The sequence below is a fragment of the Hydra vulgaris genome, chromosome 01, assembly GCF_038396675.1.
Source record: "Hydra vulgaris chromosome 01, alternate assembly HydraT2T_AEP".
Classification (NCBI taxonomy): Eukaryota; Metazoa; Cnidaria; class Hydrozoa; order Anthoathecata; family Hydridae; genus Hydra; species Hydra vulgaris.
This window is the reverse complement of record NC_088920.1, coordinates 5,244,768-5,266,511: the sequence shown is the minus strand read 5'-3', so window position 1 is coordinate 5,266,511 and position 21,744 is coordinate 5,244,768. Positions and strand designations below refer to the sequence as shown.

General features: G+C 29.0%; 1 protein-coding gene across 2 annotated transcripts in view; it reads left to right on the top strand.

Moving 5' to 3' along the window:
• Positions 1-21,744, top strand: part of LOC136075052 (NACHT, LRR and PYD domains-containing protein 3-like) — an 85,877-nt gene that overhangs the window by 15,050 nt on the left and 49,083 nt on the right. Inside the window, exon 4 of one of the 2 annotated variants that reach the window (XM_065787284.1) lies at positions 17,226-17,256. The exons of the other annotated variant lie outside the window; for it this stretch is intronic. Coding sequence (XP_065643356.1) covers positions 17,226-17,256 — 31 coding nt within the window. The remainder of the gene's footprint in view (positions 1-17,225; positions 17,257-21,744) is intronic. 2 annotated transcript variants of the gene reach the window in all.

The window sequence follows — 21,744 nt, the reverse complement described above, 5'->3', positions numbered from 1 at the left end:
ACAAAAAAAAAAGCATTTCGTAAAATGTTTTTTTTATTAAAAAATGATCTTTAAAAATTTTTAAAAAAATCTAAGTTTTAATTGAAATTTATTTAAAATTTTTGTTTAGTTAAAATTTAATTAAATTTTTGTTTAATTAAAATTTGATTTGATGATTATTAAGGAAATTTTTAAAATGCGATTTGGAGTATTTACAAAATCGTAACTGACACTAAAATATTATTTTACATGGAGAATGAAAAACACCAGTAAGTCATTATAATATTTCGCATGTTCTGCTAAAGTTTTGATGGTGTTTTGTTTAGAAACAACAGGTTTTTCAACAAAATTTCTTTATAAACATAGCTTAATATAAAAAAAAAAAAAAAGGAAACAAAATTAGTAGTTTTTTTACAAACAACATTAAACAAATAATAAAATAAAAATATACATATTAAACTAAAAAATTCAACTGCATCTTTTATTTGTAGGTGTGGTTAAGTATTTTACCCTGCCCACTAGAGTGTCCCAAAAAATAACATTTTTGAAAATAATCTGCTCTCACCCCTGAATGTGTTCTATCTCATACAAAAACACTAGGTTAAAAATTTTTTTGAATAAAAAGTATTTTAAGGGGTCCCTCAAGAGCCTCTAAAATTTAATGGGTCCCTAACATATTCATAAAAAAAGTTTTTCAAAAATATGTCAACGTGGTACTCAAATGAAGCGAAATTATATAAAAACTTCATAAATAATATTCATTTTGAAAACTTTTAATTTTTTAAAAAAATTTAAAATAAAGTTATCATAAAAAATGCATTTTTTTCATTTTTTGTTAAAAAACGTAATTTTTAATGTAATAAAACCATAAACAACAATTTTTTTTCAAAGTAAAAATTATTTTTGAAATTTTTATATAATTTCGCTTTATATGATTACCAGGTTGACATATTTTTGAAAATCTTTTTTTTTGAAAATATTAGTTACAGATTAAATATTTGAGGGTCTTGAGGAACCCCTTAAAAATTTTTATATGCAAAAAAATTTTAAATCTAGAGTTTCTTTATTAGATAGAACACATTTAGGGGGTGAAAGCAGATTATTTTCAACAATGTTGTTTTTTGGGACACCCTACTGCCCACTCTAACCAAATTACTTTTGTCAAAGATAATCCCTTCCCCTTTAATAATAAAATAATTTTCCCCTATTATGGGCCCATACCCTGTGTGCACGATAGTATATGGGACCTTATAAACATATCAATAGATTAGAAACCCTTTATAAGATAAACCTAAAAATAAAAAAGAAACTATCAATAGAGCTGAATGATATTTGAGTTTCATACTTAACTATAAAATTATTTATTTACCAGTTACAGAAAGGGTGTAGCCGCAACTATTGTTGCGGGCACTTTATTGGCTATAATAAATAAAAAAAAGTAAGTAAAAAGGTTTATAAACATAAAAAAGTAAAAAAATTGAAAATTAAAATTAGTAATATTTTTTTTTTTTTTTAAACATCTTTGCTTCCATCGAGGCTGCAAGCAACCAATAAATAGAGTTGGAAGTTACTGGAAGAGAAAAGATGAAGATTATTGAGCAAGAAAACGGATAACGGACAACTTAAATGATTGCAAATTAAATGAAGCAGGAAAGCAAGCTAAAGGAAGCGAATTTCAAAGAACTGATGTTCAAGGAAAAAAACTAGACGTACAAGAGTTTTTAGAGCAATTAGGAATAGTCACAGAAAAAGAATGACACTTAAATAAATGATGAGTAACACGAGAATAAACTTTAGTTGACACAAGAGACGCTAGCACTTTGAAGCAGTGCCCATTGTAGTATTTGTAAAAAAGAGAAAGAGAAGCAACATTACGACGATGTGATAATGGGTAAAGTTTGGCTGCAAGAGCAGGTAGGACTATGTTTACAATGCGTTTTTGCACCTTGTCTAAAAGGGAAAGGGCATCATCAGAAAATCCGCCCCAGATATGGCAACTGTATTCAATACAAGTTCAGATTTGAAATTTATTGAGATAGAGAATAGAATCTGAAGTAAGAAAGTGTCGAGCTCGATAAAGAAATGCAACCTTAGCAGATGCTAATTTTGCAACTGATTTGATACATGGTTTCGAGGAAAGATCGGAAGTAAGAGTTAATCCAAGAAAATGAAGAGTAGATGACTCATCGAGTACATCACCGTTCATAAATATAGGAAGATCTAACTTTTATCTAAGCTTTTATCTAAGCTTTAATCTAAGCTTTTATCTAAGCTTTAATCTAAGCTTTAATCTAAGCTTTTATCTAAGCTTTTATCTAAGCTTTAATCTAAGCTTTTATCTAAGCTTTAATAATTGGCTCAAAAAAATTGAGTTTTATCTGTATTAAAGCTCACCAGCCACTATTAGCCCCATGCTCAAGCAGAAATGAGATCCTTTTTGAGCTCAATTGCCCCATTTAAGCAATCAGAGAGTGTTGGTTTCTTATCACGAAACGAATAAAGGGTAGTATCATCAGCAAACAATGCCACCTTAAATGTGAGAATATCTGGAAGATTAGTAATTTCGCGGCCGTGGCGCAGTGGTTAGAGCGCTTGCTATATAAGCAAGAGATCCAGGTTCGAAACGACCTCTGGATATATTTTCACGTCACGGTAGGGAAGGAGGCGTGAACTTCCCGGTTAAATGCACTTCCGCGGTGTTCTGTGATAAGACCGTTAGGACTTCTTGGGGCACCTAAAAATAAAAAAAAATAAAAAAAAAATAAAAATAATGTAAATTAAAAAGAGTATAGGGCCAAGGATAGAACCTTGAGAAACCCCTGAAGTTACAGAAAAAGAACAAGAGTGCTGTCCATCAAGGACAATTTTTAAACTACGATTGGAAAGGAGGGATTCAATAATCTTAAAGATGTTGTCTGATACACCATAAGAAGAAAACTCATGGAGAAGACCAGCATGCCAATCTTTATCAAAAGCTTTTAAAATATCAAGAGCGATAGCCTTAACTTTTCCACCTTTATCTAATGCACGATAAAACCTATCGGTAATTACTGTTAGTAAATCAGCTCCAGAACGAGAAGATTAAAATCCATATTGATAGTCAGAAACCAAGTTATTAGATTCAAGATGAGAAATTAAGTGTTTGTTAACTAAAGGTTCAAAAACCTTGCTTATGATAGAAAGAAGACTAATGGGACGGCAGTTAGACGGATCAGATCGCTCTCTAGAATTTTTGAAGGTAGGGATAACAGATGCCGCCTTCCAATAGGCTGAAAAACGAAACTCTGATAAGCACTTGTTGAATAGTTTTGAGTTTATAGACCACAGCTCCGGAGAACACTTCTGCATGACAATAACAGGCATGTTGTCCGGGCCACAAGCTGTAGAAGAGTCTAGGCAGGAAATCACTTTAGATACAGAAGCTGAAGTGATACGAATGTCAAGCAATGGATCAACTTGTTTGTTGGCAATATCAGGTAGAACGCAACTAGTGGAATCCTGAGATAATACCGATGAAAAGTTTTTAGCAAACAATTCAGCATTGTCTCTAGATGAGGTGACAAAGTCTGAACCTTACAAGAAAGTAGGAATTAAAGATTTGCTCTTATTGTTAAGACTATTAAAGATTCTCCAGATGTCACGAGAGCGATTTTTAAGATGAGATACGAGATTTCATGACCTGAGAATAGCGGGGTTTGGCAATAGACAAAACCTTTTTACAATGGTTTCTTGCAGTAAAAACAAACGTCTGTATTTAGAAGAATTGTTTTGCTGATAGATATGGAAGTAGCAGTTTCGATTGGCAATTGCAGCAGCACAGTGTAAGGAAAACCATGGAGGAGAGTTAGGCTTAACCTGCCATTGTTGAAAGGGAACACATGATTCTATGCCAGCCTGAATCCACAAAGTTATGTAAGAACCACATTTGTAAACAGGAAGACGAAAGATTTCTACCCAAGAGTCATCACAAAGAAAATCACGGAAGAAGTCCCAGTCAGCTTTAAGGTAGCTGTAAGAGGTACGATAATAGGGGGATTCAGGTGATGAATTAGAGTGAGGTATTAGTTTTAGGGAGATCAAACTGTAATCCGAAGCATCTAAGGGTGAATGTGGAGAAACTGAGCACTGACTAGGATCAGAAACAAGACATAAGTTGAGTAGAGAAGGAAATCGATTCGCGTTGTCTGGAAAGCGCGTTAGAAAGTTGACAATTTGAGTTAGGGATGGAGAAAGGCAAAAATTGTAGGCTTTAATGCCTGCAGAATCACTGACACTAGAGCCAAACCTTTCAGAGTGTTGAGCATTAAAGTCACCAACAACAACTTTTTTAGCTGATGGATAAAGAGAGAGCTTGGTCGATATGTTCAGAAATAACATCAAAAAGAGTGCTGTTATGAGGTGAAGGAGAACGAATTATAGAACAAAGAGAAAGGCGATAGAGTGAAGTGGTGCTAAACAAAAACACATGAACGAATAGTCTGTGGATTCAAGCTAAATATATGTAATATAATAGAATAGGAAAATATATTAGAAAGTGTTAATTTTTTTAAATCAGTTTTATAGATGAAGGTTAAATAGAAATTAAAACCAACAATATGTAAGAAGCTATTGTATTAAAAATAAAATAACAAACAAAATATTGTTATTCCATTTTAAACATTTTAAACAATCAGCATAAAATTATTTAAAACCACTAAAAAATTAAAAACAAATTACTTATATTTAGATTAGGACATCTTTAGCTGTTATAAAACTAATAGCCTGTCAAGATACAGCCTCCATACGTCACCTACAAAACAGAACATGCTTCATAAAAACATAACAAAAATTGAACTTTAAAAACAGATTAAAAAATTAAAAAATGCATAAAATTTAGAAATAAAAAAATTCTAAATGGATGCATTTATCGACCTCCAGACATACCTCATGAGTACAATAACTTTATTTTGTTATCAATTAATGCTGCTACAACAAGTATTTATCAGCAAAAATACAGCGATCTTTTATTAAAGTGGACTTCAACTATAATTCAATAGGTTGTTCTGACAATGATTGTCCTTTTTTAGCAACTAATAATGAATCTCAAACTAATAACCTTATCGAATGTCTTGAAGAATGTTTTCTGTTTCAATGTGTATGTGAGCCAACATTCCAAAAAGCAAGCTACGAATCAACTTATATTCTAGACCTTATTATTACAAACATTAAAAAAAATTATTTTTATAACTCACTCAGCTCTTTTTGGGAATTTCAAACAGGGTCATCAATTACTAAAGTGTCGTTATCTAATGAATGATATTAAGTCTTTTAAAGAACATAAGAAATCCATTGTGCTATATCAAAAAGGAAATTATGAAGTATTCTCAAGTCATTTCAATTACATGATTTGGGAAATGGAATTTATAGGTAAATCTTTGAATGAAATGTATGATTTATTTTTGTATCATTATAATTATGCAACAGAACTATTTATCCTAAGAATTAATTATCAAAATAGAAGGAACAAAAACAAATGCATTACTCCCGAATTGAAAAATAAAATAAGAACTAAAAACAATATATGGCTCTCAAACAAACGAAATGGCTGGAGTGTCGAATTAACAAAAACTTAATATAATAAGCTAAAAATTTAAATAAAAAATGAACAAGAACAAAAGAAAACAGTCAGAAAGAACTATAGCCAACAAATTCAAATCTAATTGCTTTATAAATATATCAATGAGAAGAATTCAGTAAAAACTCAAATTCGAGCTCCGGAAAATGAAAATGGTGAAATTATTTATGATCAACTTATGAGACCCGTCTCGTTAACTTCAATACCATGTAAAAAATTGGAAATAATAATAGCTGATTGTATCATGCAATACCTGATAAAAAATAATTTACTTTCGAAAAAACGACATGGTTTTATGAAAAGCAAAAGTTTTACAACAAACCTATTAAAATACCTAAATATTTTAACGGATGCATTTCATAATGGAACACCGATAGATATATTGTACATAGACTTTAAAAAAGCTTTCAATAGTGTTTCGCATAAAAAGTTATAATCCAAGTTATTGACTTATGGTATTTCTAATAAAGTTCTTAAGTGGATAGTCTGCTTCTTTACATACAGAAAACAACGAGTGGTTTTAGGTGAAAGTGTGACAGATTGGGTTGATGTCCTTAGTAGTGTACGACAAGGGTCTGTTTATTGAAACCTGAATTGGTTATAAATTGTATGAAAAGGCAATAAATTTTCAGCAATAGAGTCGTTTATGGATGGAATAGTCTAACAGCAGAAGTCGTTCAATCATTTACACTTTAGAGCATTAAATTAAACTTGCAACCGTTCAATTTAAAAGTAATAGCAAAGAAGACGAAAATCAAGAAGGCTTATTATTTAACTTTTTTTATTTAAAACTGAACAGTAATTAATATATATCGGCTGTCATGGATATTGCCTGGCGCTTTATCTCATCAGCATTAACTATTACTTAAAAGCTGTTTATTTATATAAGTATACTAAGTAATTTTATTTTTTATGATATCGATAATTGAAGAGTTACAAAATTAAATTATTTTGTACAATGCTTCGTGCATTATCAGATAATATCGTCCGAGTTGATTCTTCAAGTATTATACACGGTATAATATTATTTTATTAATTTTAAAAAATCTGTAATTATTGCGCACTCGGCTTAGAATTTTAAACGAGGTTGTGATAAAGTTGCTGTAAAACCGTTATCTTTTCATTATTTTTAAATATAATATTTTTAATAAAAAAAATTTATTTTAAACGTAAAATTAGAATTTTGAGTTATGTTCTTATAAAAAACGTATTTTTAAACCCCCTTACTGCTTTAAAAACAGTAAACATTGCTGCATGGCAAGTTCAAACCATCAAACTGCTTTTTTTTTAATTTTTAATAATTAAAATGCAAACCATGGCAACTTAATAGTTCTATAAATTTTATAGTCTAAATATAAACATGTCATAAACTCATTCTCCATGCACGAACTTAACTTAGTTAAAAAAATAAAAAAATAAAGTTAAATAGCATAAATATCTCGTAGAAAAAACGTAGGAAGCAAAACCTAAAAACGAAAAAAGTAATATCTAATACTGGAAATTCCACCACTTAAACTATGCAACCGTTAGCCGTATTTGCTTTTTTGTTCAATAAGAATAAGATTAAGGAAGAAGTAATAATGATTACTAAGATGAGAAAAGAACTAGAGGAAACCAAACCTATTGAAAACATTATTGTTCTTAGCAATATTGAACCGTCTCAGCGGTCAGCAGAAGAAATCAAAAACAAAGTTGATCAATTAGTAAAAGAAATACTAACCGTACTACACTGTATTATTCTAAGTGAACAAAACTTTAAATCCAAAATCAATTAGAATATTGTATGGACCTGAAAGAAGTTCAACAAAATTGGTCATTGTTAAACTAAAAGATAAAGAATCAGTTAAATTAGCACTATAAATGCACGTAAACTGAGAGAGAATGAAAAATATAATGTTGTTTATGTAAACCCCAATAAAACTAGCATTCAACAAGCAGCATAAAAAAGCAGACAAAAAAAATGAACTAAACGCTAACATGAAATACCAGGACAGCAAGAGTAGACACTATGAAATAAACAATAGAAGAAAATCTTTTTATGTTGGAAAAAATGGGTTTTTTTAAAAGATATCTATGCAGGCATTTGAGGCTGGAACACACTACCTCATGCAACAAAATAATCAGCCATTGCTACAGCTGCAACAAGAAGCGACTCAGCAAAACAACATCCAGAAATATTTGTAATTAAAGAATTACTTAATGAGTAATGGTTATGCAGAGTCTGCTATAAAGCCAAACAATACCACCCACAAAAACACAATCAATCAAATTTCTAGAATGAATAATAATGAAGAATTGAGTGAAATCTTTTCACGAAACTTAGAAATCACTCTTCCGAAACTGAATCGCAATAATATAAACTTGACTCAAACCATAAAAATAATATAAACTCATTCTCCACCTTAAAATATTTTTACACGAATGCCACTGCTGTTCTTATCAAAATAGATGATCTCAAATCTCTTGCAACAGTCACAACTTCTTCACATATTATTTTTATTACGGAAACTTGGAACAATAATATCAGCAAATATACTCATAGAATTAAAACGTTAACCAAAAGACCAAATTATAGACGAGATAGTTACATAAAAATCACTCAAAATCTTGATTTAATCAACTGGTTCAATTTTTACAAAGATCTAAACATTGAGCGAGTGGACTCAGAGTTTTGCCATGCCTACTTAAATCTAATTAAATTACACATTCCTATGTTCAAAGAACAAACAAAGATCCAACCTAAATAGTTTACCATTGATTTGAGAAATTTAGCTAAATTTAAATACAAGATCTGGTTTACAACATTGAGCTCGGCTGATAAATCCAAGGCTATTATCGAGTTTAATTGAATCTTAAAAGAAGTTTATAAAAATATCAAAACATCAGTAAAAAAATTACGAAAAATATTTTCTATCCAAATAATAAAACAAAATTTAAAATCAAATTAATAAAACCCCAATCTGGCCAAGTTACTTTCGACCAACAGCAAATTACTAAACAATCACTTTTATTCTGTTTTCGGTAAAATAATTTCGAATTTTAATCATCCACTCCTGACTTTTTAACATCTGCTATTAAATCAATCTTCTCTCTCGATTTTGATCAAGATTTTAGACTCCTAGTGGCCACAACATCCCCTCTCAACCTATACACAAGTGTCATTTGATCGAGGTTTGAGACTCCTAGTGGCCACAACATCCCCTCTCAACCTATACACAAGTGTCATTCCAGCATCTCTGAAGCTCTTCTTCCAATCTTTTTTCATACCCTTCAAAATGGTACTCTTCCCATCTCTTGGTAATCACCCAACATCAGACTGATTTTTAAAAAAGGAAACAAACAAATAGCTTCAAATTATCTACCAATCTCCCTAATATCTGTACCTTGCAAGATTATGGAACGCATAGTTAAAGCAGTAATGATGAAACACCATATCGATAACAATTTTCTCAACTTGGCACAGCACAGCATTGTTCCCAAAAAATCATGCTCAACGAATTTAACAGTATCAATTGACATTATCTCACAAACGCAAAATGAAGGTAGCAGATTTTATATTCTTAGATTTTGCCAAAACCTTTGATCTTGTCTATCATGACTTTCTTCTACTTAAACTCAGTGCGTATGGTTTTAAAAGATCAGTTGCTTTCTTGGCTAAAATCTTTCTTGACATGTCGAAGACAGAGAGTAGTCATAGGTTTAAACTTACTAAAATGGAAAGAGGATCCCTCAAGGCTCTGTATTGGGCCCGCTGCGTTTTATCATATTTATCAATGATCTTCCCGATGTAATTACACACTATGTCAAACTTTTTGCAGATGACTGTAAACTAATAGGAATTATTAAAAGTTTGAACAATCAAATGACACTACAAAAGGGGTGAAAAATATTGTTGATTGGTCAAAAAAAGGGAAAATTAAGCTCAATTATGCAAAATGTAATTTGATGGTATTAAGGAAATCGTCAGCAACATCAAAAGTTCTTATATACAAATATACAATAATTAACGACAATGGGTCTCTATATTCGCTAGAAAAAACTGTTTCTGAAAAAGATCTTGGTTTACAAATTACAAATAACCTGAATTGAAAAGATCAAAACTTGTTTTAACCAGAGCAAACTTCGTGCTTGGGTCTCTAATGCAGTTATTTAAAACATGGAATATAGAAACAATTTTATTGTTCCTTTGTCTGTTCTCATCTAGAGTATGCAACCTCAGTTTGGAATCCTTACCACCAGTTAGACATCAAATTAATTTAAAAGGTCAAAAGTCGAGCTAAAAATCTAGTTCCTGAACTAAAGAACATGACATTCAAAGAGAGACTTACAAAAATTGGTTTAACAACATTAGAAGAAAGGCGTAAAAGAGGTGATGCAATTCAATATTTTAAAAATGATAAATAATTTCAACGTTATCAAACAATATTATCCAAACAAAATTGCAAGCTCAATCGGTTTGAAAGGACCAGTGAGTGGAGTAAGGAGTTACCCTCATTGCGATTCTAGTAACAAAGAACGGTGCTCAAGGAGGAAAATTTCTTTTCAAATGGAATTGTGTCTATATGGCAAATAGAATTGTGCCTCGTCAGTTAACTGCTTCAAGAACCTTTCTGACAAGCACTAAAAAGTGCAACGGCTCTTCTAACCAAGAAAATTGGTTTACTAGAACATAATTCTAGTGCAGCCTAAACTTGATTAATTATTGTTATTATTATCATATATATATATATATATATATATATATATATATATATATATATATATATATATATATATATATATATAATATATATACGTAAGTGTATATATATGAATAAAGAAAATATCTTTATATTATCATGTATAATATTGTATACTTGAAAAAGTGCTCAATAGATAAACTAGAGCTATATAGTATGTATGTTACTGTTACCCGCAGTACCAGGAATTAGCTAAATGATAATGTTTATAATCTAATTTGTAATTTCAACTCTGAGTTTCGTGTGGTAGCAAAATTAAACTTTTACAACTTGCCTGATGATTGTGATATCACATGAAACTCAGAGTTGCAATATTAAATTTTACTATTAACATTAGCATTTAGCCAATTCCTGGTACTGCGGGTAACAGTAACATATATACTATATATATATATATATATATATATATATATATATATATATATATATATATATATATATATATATATATATATATATATATATATATATATATATATAAATATACTATGCGCCTGCAATGTGCTAGCGCCTGGATACAAAAATTGCGCTACTTCACGGAATCCCTTCCCTTGACAAAATCGATGAGATGCAGATCCTGAATGCACATCATTGCCAACTTATTGCGGTACTCTTCCTTTTTTTCTCGATTTATTACCACAGTCGTTTTGTTAAAATAACCTGTTATCAAGCTATTTCCCATGTTTCTCCTAGCACTAGATGTTGAACCTGCACCAAATGTGCCAGCAACCAGATTTGGAGGATGAAGCAATTTCAGGTGATTCTGCATTACAGACGTACTTCCTCCTCTGCATGATATTGCCTCCCAACATACATCGCACAAAGCAATATTATTATCTGCTTTCTTAAAATACTCCCATACAATGCTCTTCTTGCGGTAAGACATTATACTCTGAACAAATTAAGTATCATATTGAAAAAAGTAACCTTTTGATTATATAATGCTGAAGTTAAAGTTAAACTTAAAACTTTCGTAAAAACTTTTTACGAAAGTTTTAGCATGTTGAGTTTATATTAAAAAAAACTTAATATAATTTAATAAAATATTATTAGATATTATTATAAAATATTTATAAAGTCATTATTAATTACAAAAATTAGAATTATTTATTAAGTCCTAATTAATTGTGAAATTTTATTATTAAACTCTTTCGCTACCAGCCACTTTAATAAAAAAAAACTTCACATTGGAAACTGTGCAATAAAACCGTCATTTTTTACAATAAAATTTGGATGACATTACACAAAAAACTAATTGAAACTCGAATAGTAAACTTCGTTGAAAGCTTAATAAATCAACTTAATTTATATAACTTTTTAACACGTTTCATATAACAACAGGAAATGCAAAGTGCTTAAAACAGTTGTTTTTATAAATAATAACTAGTCCAAACTCATTACAAATAAGATAAGTATGTGTTTTTTTTTTTAATTAATTACTTACCTAAATTCTTATACGCTTTAACAAGTTAAGTTTACCGTTGAAATACTAAAGCCACTCAAGGACGAAATAATCGATTTTATATAATGTTGTTTCTTATATTTAATAATAATTTTAATACTATTATTTATTAATACTTTATATAATAATAAATCTTGTTTTACGTCCTTGTGTTGCTTTATTTTAGAACTAAATTTAAAGTTTTTTTCTCTAATGTATTTCTTAACTTCTTAACTTTGTAAAGTGATTTTTTATAACTACACAATATGGCTTTTATTTGTTATTACTTTTGTAGAGACTTAATTAAACTTTAAGAACAAAAAAATTATGTGTCGAGAATAAAAATTAATGTACAAAAAAGAATATTAATGCTTTTTTGCGAAGCATAACGAAAGTTACTGCCAGTGCACAGTGGGCCAGTAGGTGGACAAAATGGGAAAAATTTTAGTTGTCTAATCTTGAAAACCTATTTAATTTTAGTATCTACATATATTAGGAGAAATCTATTGATAATTTATTTATATTAAATCCCTTAGTTACCAGGACTCTAAGCATTTGAATATTGAGATAAAATAAAAAAATAAAAAAAATTATAAATAAGTAATTAACGGTGACATCAACGTTGTGTTATATTTCAATTACATCTACGTTTTTGAAACAAAAAATTAGTACATGTTATTCTAGAGTATTTAGAGATAAGAAAAACCAATGTGTGAAATAAATTTGTCATAGCATGTTATCTCAGTTATACTTTAAAAATCACAGATTAAAAAATAAAATTTCTTTAGAAACTTATTTTTTGCCGCACAATAACTAATAATTACCATAATTTGCCATGTGTTGTCTTATATTTATTTGAGCTATATGATGCTTCAATCGAGTTTTAATTGATTGCTCGTCCCCTTAAATCCCCGTTCAGATTTTATGTATGTTTTAACTTGGTTGCTATGGTACTAAATTTTGCATAGCAACAACTCATTTTTACATTAACGTTGTTTTAACAGTATTTTACTTGCGCTAAATACACAATATTGGGGGTATGTATTAAAATGAAATTCAGAATTCTTATGAGGTTAACTTTTTTTGGTTACTATGGATACCTTACTTTGCATAACATAGCAACAACATATTTTCGGTAGTTGTTAGTAATTTAATTACTAACACTGACAGTAATTTAATTACTTTTAATTTTAATTACTAACACTTGTAGTAACTTAATTACTAACAAGTATTAGTAGTCCAGGCGACATATATATTATAACATTTTACTTTTAAATACAAAATACTTGTTACAATAATTATTTAGATATGGTTTTGTTAAACTTAGACATTCATAATTTTCTCCAAAAAAACAATCTTAGTATTTCAAAACAAAATATTACTGAAGATATATTAAAATTTATTCAGCCAAAATTTGCTGATTTTAAAGACGTTGATTTTAGACATGCTGTTCAACGATTTGTTTACTTGTATAAAAAAAAGTGGAAATCTGCAAACTATACTGTGAAAAATTTTGAAAAGAAGTTTGTGAACTGGCTTAATGAATATTTAATTGTCAGAAAAAAAGACAATGAACCAACTGCAAGTAGACGTGGTCGAAAACCAGTTGCATTTGATAATAGTTCTAATAAAACTAAAAAACAGCGTGTATCTTGTTTAATTGAATCTCATTCATCCAATGAATTATTTTTTGCTGCTAATAAAAAATTTAGAGATGAATCTGTTGTTATTGCTGCCAAGAATGTTTTAAATATATCAAATACAGATAAAGCAACTAAATATTCAGCAGACGAAGCACTGGCTTTAATAATTGATGCAAGTCTGACAAAAGCTTCCTATCAATTGATTAGAAGCGGAGCCTTGGAGAAAGAATATAACATCTACCCCGCTTACAATGATGTCAGAGATGCAAAATTGAAATGTTATCCTGCAAACATAACAGTGGAGGACTATTCAGCTTCAGTTCCTTTAAAAGATTTAATAACTCATACTTTGCAAAGAATCTGTGCAGTTCAGGAACCTGTGCTAAGGCACATGATATTGAACGACAAAGCAATAAAAACAATGACACTAACGTGTAAGGCTGGTTTTGATAGTGCTACTGGCCAAAGCATTTATAAACAAGTTTTATCAGAACCCGACATTAACAGAGATTTAAAGCGTGAAGAATCATTATTTATTACTTGTCTTGTCCCATTGGATTTGACTGGATTTAACAACAGCAACGAAAAGGTGCCTATTTGGAGAAATCAAAAGTCGTCCTCCACAGCCTATTGTAGACCCATAAGATTTGCATACAAAATGGAATCCAAGGAATCTGTGATTGAAGAAGATCAGTACATTAAAAGTGAGATAGAAAGCTTGGGTATGATTTTATTAGAGGTTTGCGGATCTTCTATTGAAGTGAATTGTATTATTGAACTTACAATGATTGATGGGAAGGTTCAAACAATATTATCTGAAAAAAATAACTCATACCAATGCTGTTCAGTGTGTGGTGTCTCTCCAAAAAATATGAATAGTCTTGATATTCTTAATATAGATTATACTAACAGAGAGTTCAAATATGGTCTTTCCAGTCTTCATGCATGGATTCGATTTTTTGAGATGTTATTGCACATTGCATATAAAAAAGAAACAAGAAAGTGGCAAGCAAGATCTAAAGAACACAAAGAAAAGGCATCTGTAGCTAAACAAAAGATTCAGACTGATTTTATGAACAAAATGGGACTTGTTGTTGTGTTCCCTAAAAGTGGTGGTTCTGGAACAAGTAATGATGGCAATACCTCAAGGCGTGCTTTTGCAGCATATGAACAAACAGCTGAAATTCTGGGTATTGACCAAAACCTTATATTCAGATTTTACATTATCTTGGTAACGCTCTCTTAAGGATATGAAATAGACTGCTTAAAGTTCAAGGATTATTGTTTTGACACTTTTAGACTATATGTGTCCCTTTATCCATGGTATTACATGGCTCAATCAGTTCACAAAGTGTTGATACATGGACATGACATAATTAAAAGCCTTACATTACCCATCGGACTTATGTCAGAGGAAGCTCAAGAGGCTAGAAATAAAGACTTTAAATCTTATCGCGAAAATTTCAGCCGAAAAACATCCAGAAAAGCAACAAATACTGATCTTATCAATAGACTCCTAGTTTCCAGTGATCCTGTTATTTCATCATTGCGTAAATCAACATCACACCAAACAAATCATAAAGCATTTCCTTCAGATGTTTTACAATTACTTAAACAATCTTCAAACGATATTATTGTTTTATAATTTTTTGATGTAATTTAAAATTGATAACGTTTTGTTGCACTATTTTTTGCTTTTATTATTCCTAAAACATTATTTACCTAAATACTCAATTTTTATTCAATATAGGTGGGTCAATAATCCGATAAGATATTCAAATATCAATTTACCACTTTGTAACTAAGGAAAGTATCCGGTAACTAAGCAATATAAGTATCCATAACAACTAAATTTAAAAAATTATCACTTTTGTAAGAAGTGTGATCTCATATTGGTACTCATGCCAAATTTAGTGAATATAGCACTTATAAAATATCTGCAGATAACAAAAGTAGGTTGTTGCTAAGCAAAATAAAGGTATCCATAGCAACAAAATAAAAAAATATTACCTTCATAAAAAGCGCAGACATCATATTAGTACTCATACTAATTTTAGTGAATATAGCTCTAATATTAAATTAGTTATGAATTTTGTCCAGTAAAAGTGCATTCTGGCCCACTGTGCAGTGGCTTGCGGTAAAAATCTAACAAAAATCAAAAGCCGCTCTCAGTGTTAGCATGCTTGCAGTTGCGTCAGAGTCTAAATTTAAGTATTTATTTTTTTATTTTTTCATTTATTCCTTATTTGAATCACCTTTCGTATTTTGATATAAATTCAGAAAATTTAAAAGCCGGTTTTTATTATTTAAATATCGATATTTGATAATCGAAAGGAAATCCGGATATCCGATCTGGTTAACCAACGAAATCAGTAGATGGTGCGGGTTCACAATACAAAAATTATAAAAATATATCTAACTTCTATCACCATGAACTAGAATATAAAATATTTGCAGAATGGCATTTTTTTGCTACATCACATGGAAAGAGTGCTTGCAATGGAATTGGGGGCTCTGTCAAAAGACTTGTAGCTAGGGCCAGTTGACAATCACTAAATTATTTCAAAATATGTCTTTATTATTAATATTTTTATTATCAATTAATTAATTTTTTATTTAGAACATTCAAATTTTTTAAATAAATGTGCAAACAGCTTTAGCATAATTTTTTATTGGTTGACTTTTGGACCTTAAAGTAATAATAATTTTTGTCTTACATTTTTTTAAATTTATAATCCTAAAAATACCTGGTGTTTTAAAAAATATTATTTAAAAGTATGTAAGTTTTGACTTTTATAACTTTTGCCGTAGAAAAGTTATTGTTTTGTTTTTTTATAAACTTTTGCATAAATTGACATTTAAACAGTGTTCACAGTTTTCAATAAACTATGAATTTAATGACCAGAAATACTTCTAGATATTGTAATTCCCAATCACTTAACTCAGTTAATTTTTTTTTTTATTTCTTTTTCCATACTATGTATACATGTGTATCAAAAGTCATTACCTCTACTATACAAGGTGTTGTATTAGTTAGGTTTTAAAAAGAACAGTTAGACTTAAAAAGAAAAAGTTAATTTTATTCAAAAGTCCAATAAATAGGTTATTTATCAACTTTTAAGTGATAACAGATAAAAAAAGTTTATAAGTCTACAAAGGAAAAATAACAAAAATTTATTTTTTTACCTTTCTGACCTAAAATAGAAAAAGTGCCTCTGTATCTTACTCAATAACTTTTCAGCAATCTTTTTTTGCGCATTTTGTTAACATTCGAATTAACTAACTTTCATCCATTAGATGTTTGTCATGTGATACATAGTTTCTGAGATAACTTGCCCCGCTCTACCCTTTCTCTACTTCTAGTAGTTATTAAATCACCGAAAATAAAATGTTTTCATTATGCAAAAAAAAAATTAATAATGCAAACCATTCTGAAGAACTTTTATTCAACAAATTATTATAAAGAAACACTATAGTAATATTTTTTAACTTTCTAATTTTTATGTTCAAAATGAAAGGTCCAGAGGAAAAACGATGAGATAACCAAAAATCTCATTTTGAGATATGAGCAAATAAAACTTTTACAGCTGTTAAAAACGTGTGCGTATATTAATGGATAGGCAATTTTAAAATGCATTTTTCATAGGATTGCAATTGTTTTTTTCACTTTCGCAATTTAATTTCTGAAAGGCAACAAAAAATGCTACTAGATGGTACTAGCACAATTTTTTCTGACAAATTTGGGATCTTTTTTTCCCTGGAGCCTTCAAATAGTTTCAACATAAAAAAGTTATTTGTTTAAATTTTAGATTTGACTTTATCAAGTCAAGAAAAAATTAGGTAAATATTTTTGTATGTTATTTATTCTTAATTTATTTTTTTAATTATGTGATGTTAATTTTATCGTAAAAAAATGATACAAAATGAATTTTTTATAATTGTAGTTATTCTTCTACCTTGATAGTTTCAGAACGATGATTATATGTTTGAGAGAAATTACTCTCAAAATATTTTTCTCTCTATATATAGCCTTGATATTGTTCGTTAAAAAAATCTATTCATCAAACACTTTTTCCATACAAAGAAAAAAGATTGAACAGTTTAAAATGTTTGATACAAACTTTATTTAATAAGTAAGTATCAAGAAAAATATAAATAAAATATTTAATACACTAAAAACTATATTATCATATTTAACATTATTAACATAAGCATTTAAAAATATGTATTTAAAAATAAATTCAAATTTTTTGTGTTAATTAAATTTCTTACTTTCTTTATTGTCTTTTCGGTACAAAAACTTGAACAATATTGTTTTGCTTTTTCGTTTTTAAAGTTTTTTTTTTTGTTATTGGCAATTTTATTTAACTTTTAAGCTAAAGCAAAACAATCCAAATGCATGCAAATGATTAAAAAAGAAGGGTTGAAAAAATTGAGGCAAACCCAAGAAATAAAATCAACATATAGAATCATTGGTAAATCTTTTTATTTTGTTATTTTGACACTCTCTTTATTCGTCTTCATTGTTTACAAACATGAATATATAGCTTCGCTATATATCCTATTATAAGCTGTTAATTCTTTCTTTATTTCATATCTTCACACTGTCTTCAATAGTAAAACTGTCCATTTGTATCAAGTTTATTGCAACAGCTATTAGATTAGGTATTTGTAAAAAAGTTTTTGCAATTTTTTGCAAATTTTTTCTCCTCTCATATTTGGTGCTACTGACAAAATGAATCTTTCTACTTTTGCTGATTTTGCTTTTGCCACTGTCTTGAAACTGCATGCTCTTGTTTTTTTTTTTCAAAATTGCGTCTCTTTTTAAACCAGACATTTTTTTTTAGTTTAATTTAATTTAAAATAAAGATTTCCTTGCAATTATGTGTGACTAAATTTTTTATTTTCTTGTTTTAATTTAAACCTCACAAGCCACTGCAACGCCTTGCTGTCACAGGAGTGTGATCACATTTAAATTTGTCTTCAAAAAAAAATTATTTCTTTAAAAAAGTTATTATTCAATTAATTAATAAAAAAAGTCAAAATTACAAATATTTATTAAAATAATTGTATACCATTGATTTTAAAGAAGAACAAAAAATAGAGAAAAAAATTTACCAAACTATTACATACATTAATTTAAAAACAGCGGACATACAGTCTTTTGACAATGACTATCAAGAAATAAACCAGAAATATTATCAGCTAAAAATATGACAGACAAAATAATTATATATAATCAAATAATGAAAGATATTGTGCAGAAACATACCCCTTTGAAATAAAAAAATAAGAAAAGAAGTCAAAACAAGTCCTTGGTTTGACGGAGAATATATGCAACTTAGGCAAAAAGAAAGAAAAGCAAAAAAAATATTTAGGAAAACAAAAGATGAAAGTGATAAAAAAGAGTAAGAGGCCTCAGGAAAAAAACAACAATAATTGCTCAGGCGAGAAACTAGCTAACAACTTAAATAATTACTTTACTCAGGTCTGGTCTTCAAATATTCTAAACAAAGAAAAACATATCAGATTATAATAGTCAGTTTTTTAAAAATTGTCTTGATTCTCACATGACAACAAACAATCTTCATATAGAACATCAATATGGATACAAAAAACATCACTCAACTAAAACACTTTTACTAAGCTTATCAATGATATATTTAAATCTTTGATAAACATACATCTTCAGTACTAATGTTACTTGATCTAAGTGCTGCCTTCAACACTATTGATCACAAAAACTACTTGGACTATTAACCAGTAAAATAGGTATAATTGATTAAGCTCACAAGTGGTTCGAACCATTTGTAGTTAACTGTACACGTAAATTGGTAACTCTTATTCCACGAACCAAAATCTAAAATACGGAGCACCACAATGTACAGTCCTAGTCCAAAGCTCTTTAATATTTATATGACACCACTATACAAATATCTGAACATAATCAATGTTAAAATTTTTGAATACTCAGATGATCATCAAACTCTAAAAGCATTTCTTTCTTCATCTCAATATAATGCACTAGTCCTAAATATACCAAAATGTCTTAAATACATATCTAAATAGATGAGTGAATCATTTTTATGTGTTAATTAATCAAAAAAAAAATAATAATTATGTCAAAAAAATAATTATACCTAAAAAAAAATTATTAAAGGTACTTTTATTAACAAAGAATGCATTAGATTTGTTGACAAAGCCAAAAAGTTTAGGGGTAAAACTTGACAATGAATTATCTTTAAAAACACAAATAAATAAGATTGTTAAAAGCTGCTGCAATATATTAAGGAAAATATCTAAAATAAAATAATTCTTATTGTACGAAGATTTCTGTACCATAGTATGTTCACTAATATAATATTTGCACAGCTAGATTATTACAACTCCGTCTACTATGGAATTGAAAAGTCACTATTAAAAAAAACGGCAGTCTGTTCAAAATTGTGCAGCAAGACTAGCATATAAAGCTGGAATAGAAAATCATTTACTCATCCAGGAATTAAACAAATTGCAATATATTTCAATGTCTTTTTAATAATGCACAAATCTAATATACTGGAAGCACCAACGTCATGCAAATTTGTGTACACTACTAAATGTCAGAAAGAACACTAAAATTAAAAAAAACAAAATGCAGCAATCGCTTTGGTAATCGAGCATTATCCTATTATGGTCCTAAACTTTGGAATATACTTCCAAATAACATCCAAAAAAAACACAACTATTTATAAGAAAAAACTAAAATCTTATTTAATGATGAATGGTGCACAATTCCACCAGTAAACTCTTGAATGTTAAATTAAAATCTCTTCAACATTATTATTATTATTTTTTTTATTACAAATATAATAATTTGTTGCAGAGCTGAGCATGTGTTTATCCACTATTCTGGCAAAACACAGTAGCTGTGGGTAAATATATGTATTTATTTATTTAAAAAAAAGAGATGGTTACTTAGTCAGCAGTAACGCAGAATGATTAAAATCTACGCTTTGGTTTTTAATTTTAATACTTTATATATTATTTCAACACAAACTACTAACCTTTTAAAAAATCCAATATTAAATCTTTCCGATAAATCAATATCAAGTAAACAGGAAAACTTTTGAGTCAAGGTCGCAATACATTCCAATGCAAAATAAAATACCGTTTATTAATAACATCAACTGAGGAATGCGCTTTAAAAATTAGAAAAATGAGAACACAGAAAGAGCAGAATTTTTTAAAACAGCATTTCAGAACATTAACAAAATATTTAAGAGTAAAAGTAAAGTTCATAGGTAAATTTAATCGAGAAGATTGTTTTTTTAGTTTAGTTACATGATCATGATTAATTAATTGGCTATCTATTTCAAAAAGACTCCCGTCACTATTAATATTTGTGCACCATTTATAGACGTTGATTTGGTCTGCACGAAGTAGCCTGTATTTTACAGTTGTCATATTTAACGCCAACAATCTTTGCTCATATGGTAGATCATATAATCCATTTATTCGATTCGAAGCTCTTATTAACATTTTCTATTTGCCGTTTGTCTTTGAGAAATCCAGGGTTACAGATTGATCCACAGTATTCTTGGTGAGGGTGGACTAGTGCTGAGAATAGCTTTTTGAATGATAATAAATCTGGATATGATGCAAATGTTCTTTTTAATATTCCTATTATTTGTGTGACTTTGATGACTTTGGTAGTTGTTCTTTTGGAAAATAACAAGCTCGAATCTATGTGAACACCTAAATCTCGTTCGCAATTTGTGGTTTTAATGTTTACTCTTATATTTTTGACTGGATCATGCATATAATAAATATGGGATTTGTTGTTGTTTCCTAAGTGCATTAACATTTTCAATGTTTAGTTACATGCCCCAATTTTAAGACAATGTAACAAGAGCGTCGATGTCATTTTGTAATTCTTGCGCATATTGAGTATTTTCAATCGAACGGAAGGTATCGTCAGCAAAACAAGCAGCTTTTGAATTGATTACTTCAGGGATATTGTTGACATATATAATAAAAAGTAACACTGAAAGGACGGAGCCTTGGGGAACTCCACTTTTAACAGGTACCCAGTTTGAATAATTACCATTAACAACAACTCTTTGTCTACGGTTTTTCAAAAAGTTTTTAATCCAATACAGTATTGATCCATTTATACCACAAGCTTTAAGTTTAGAAATAAGAAATTTAAAATCAAGATAAATGTTCTCGATGGGAATATTATTATCAAGTGATGACGTCCAATATTTAATTACAGTTAAAAGGTTAGTTAAGCAGGAATGATCTGGATGAAATTCATATTGGTGTGGACTTAATAAGATATTTTTA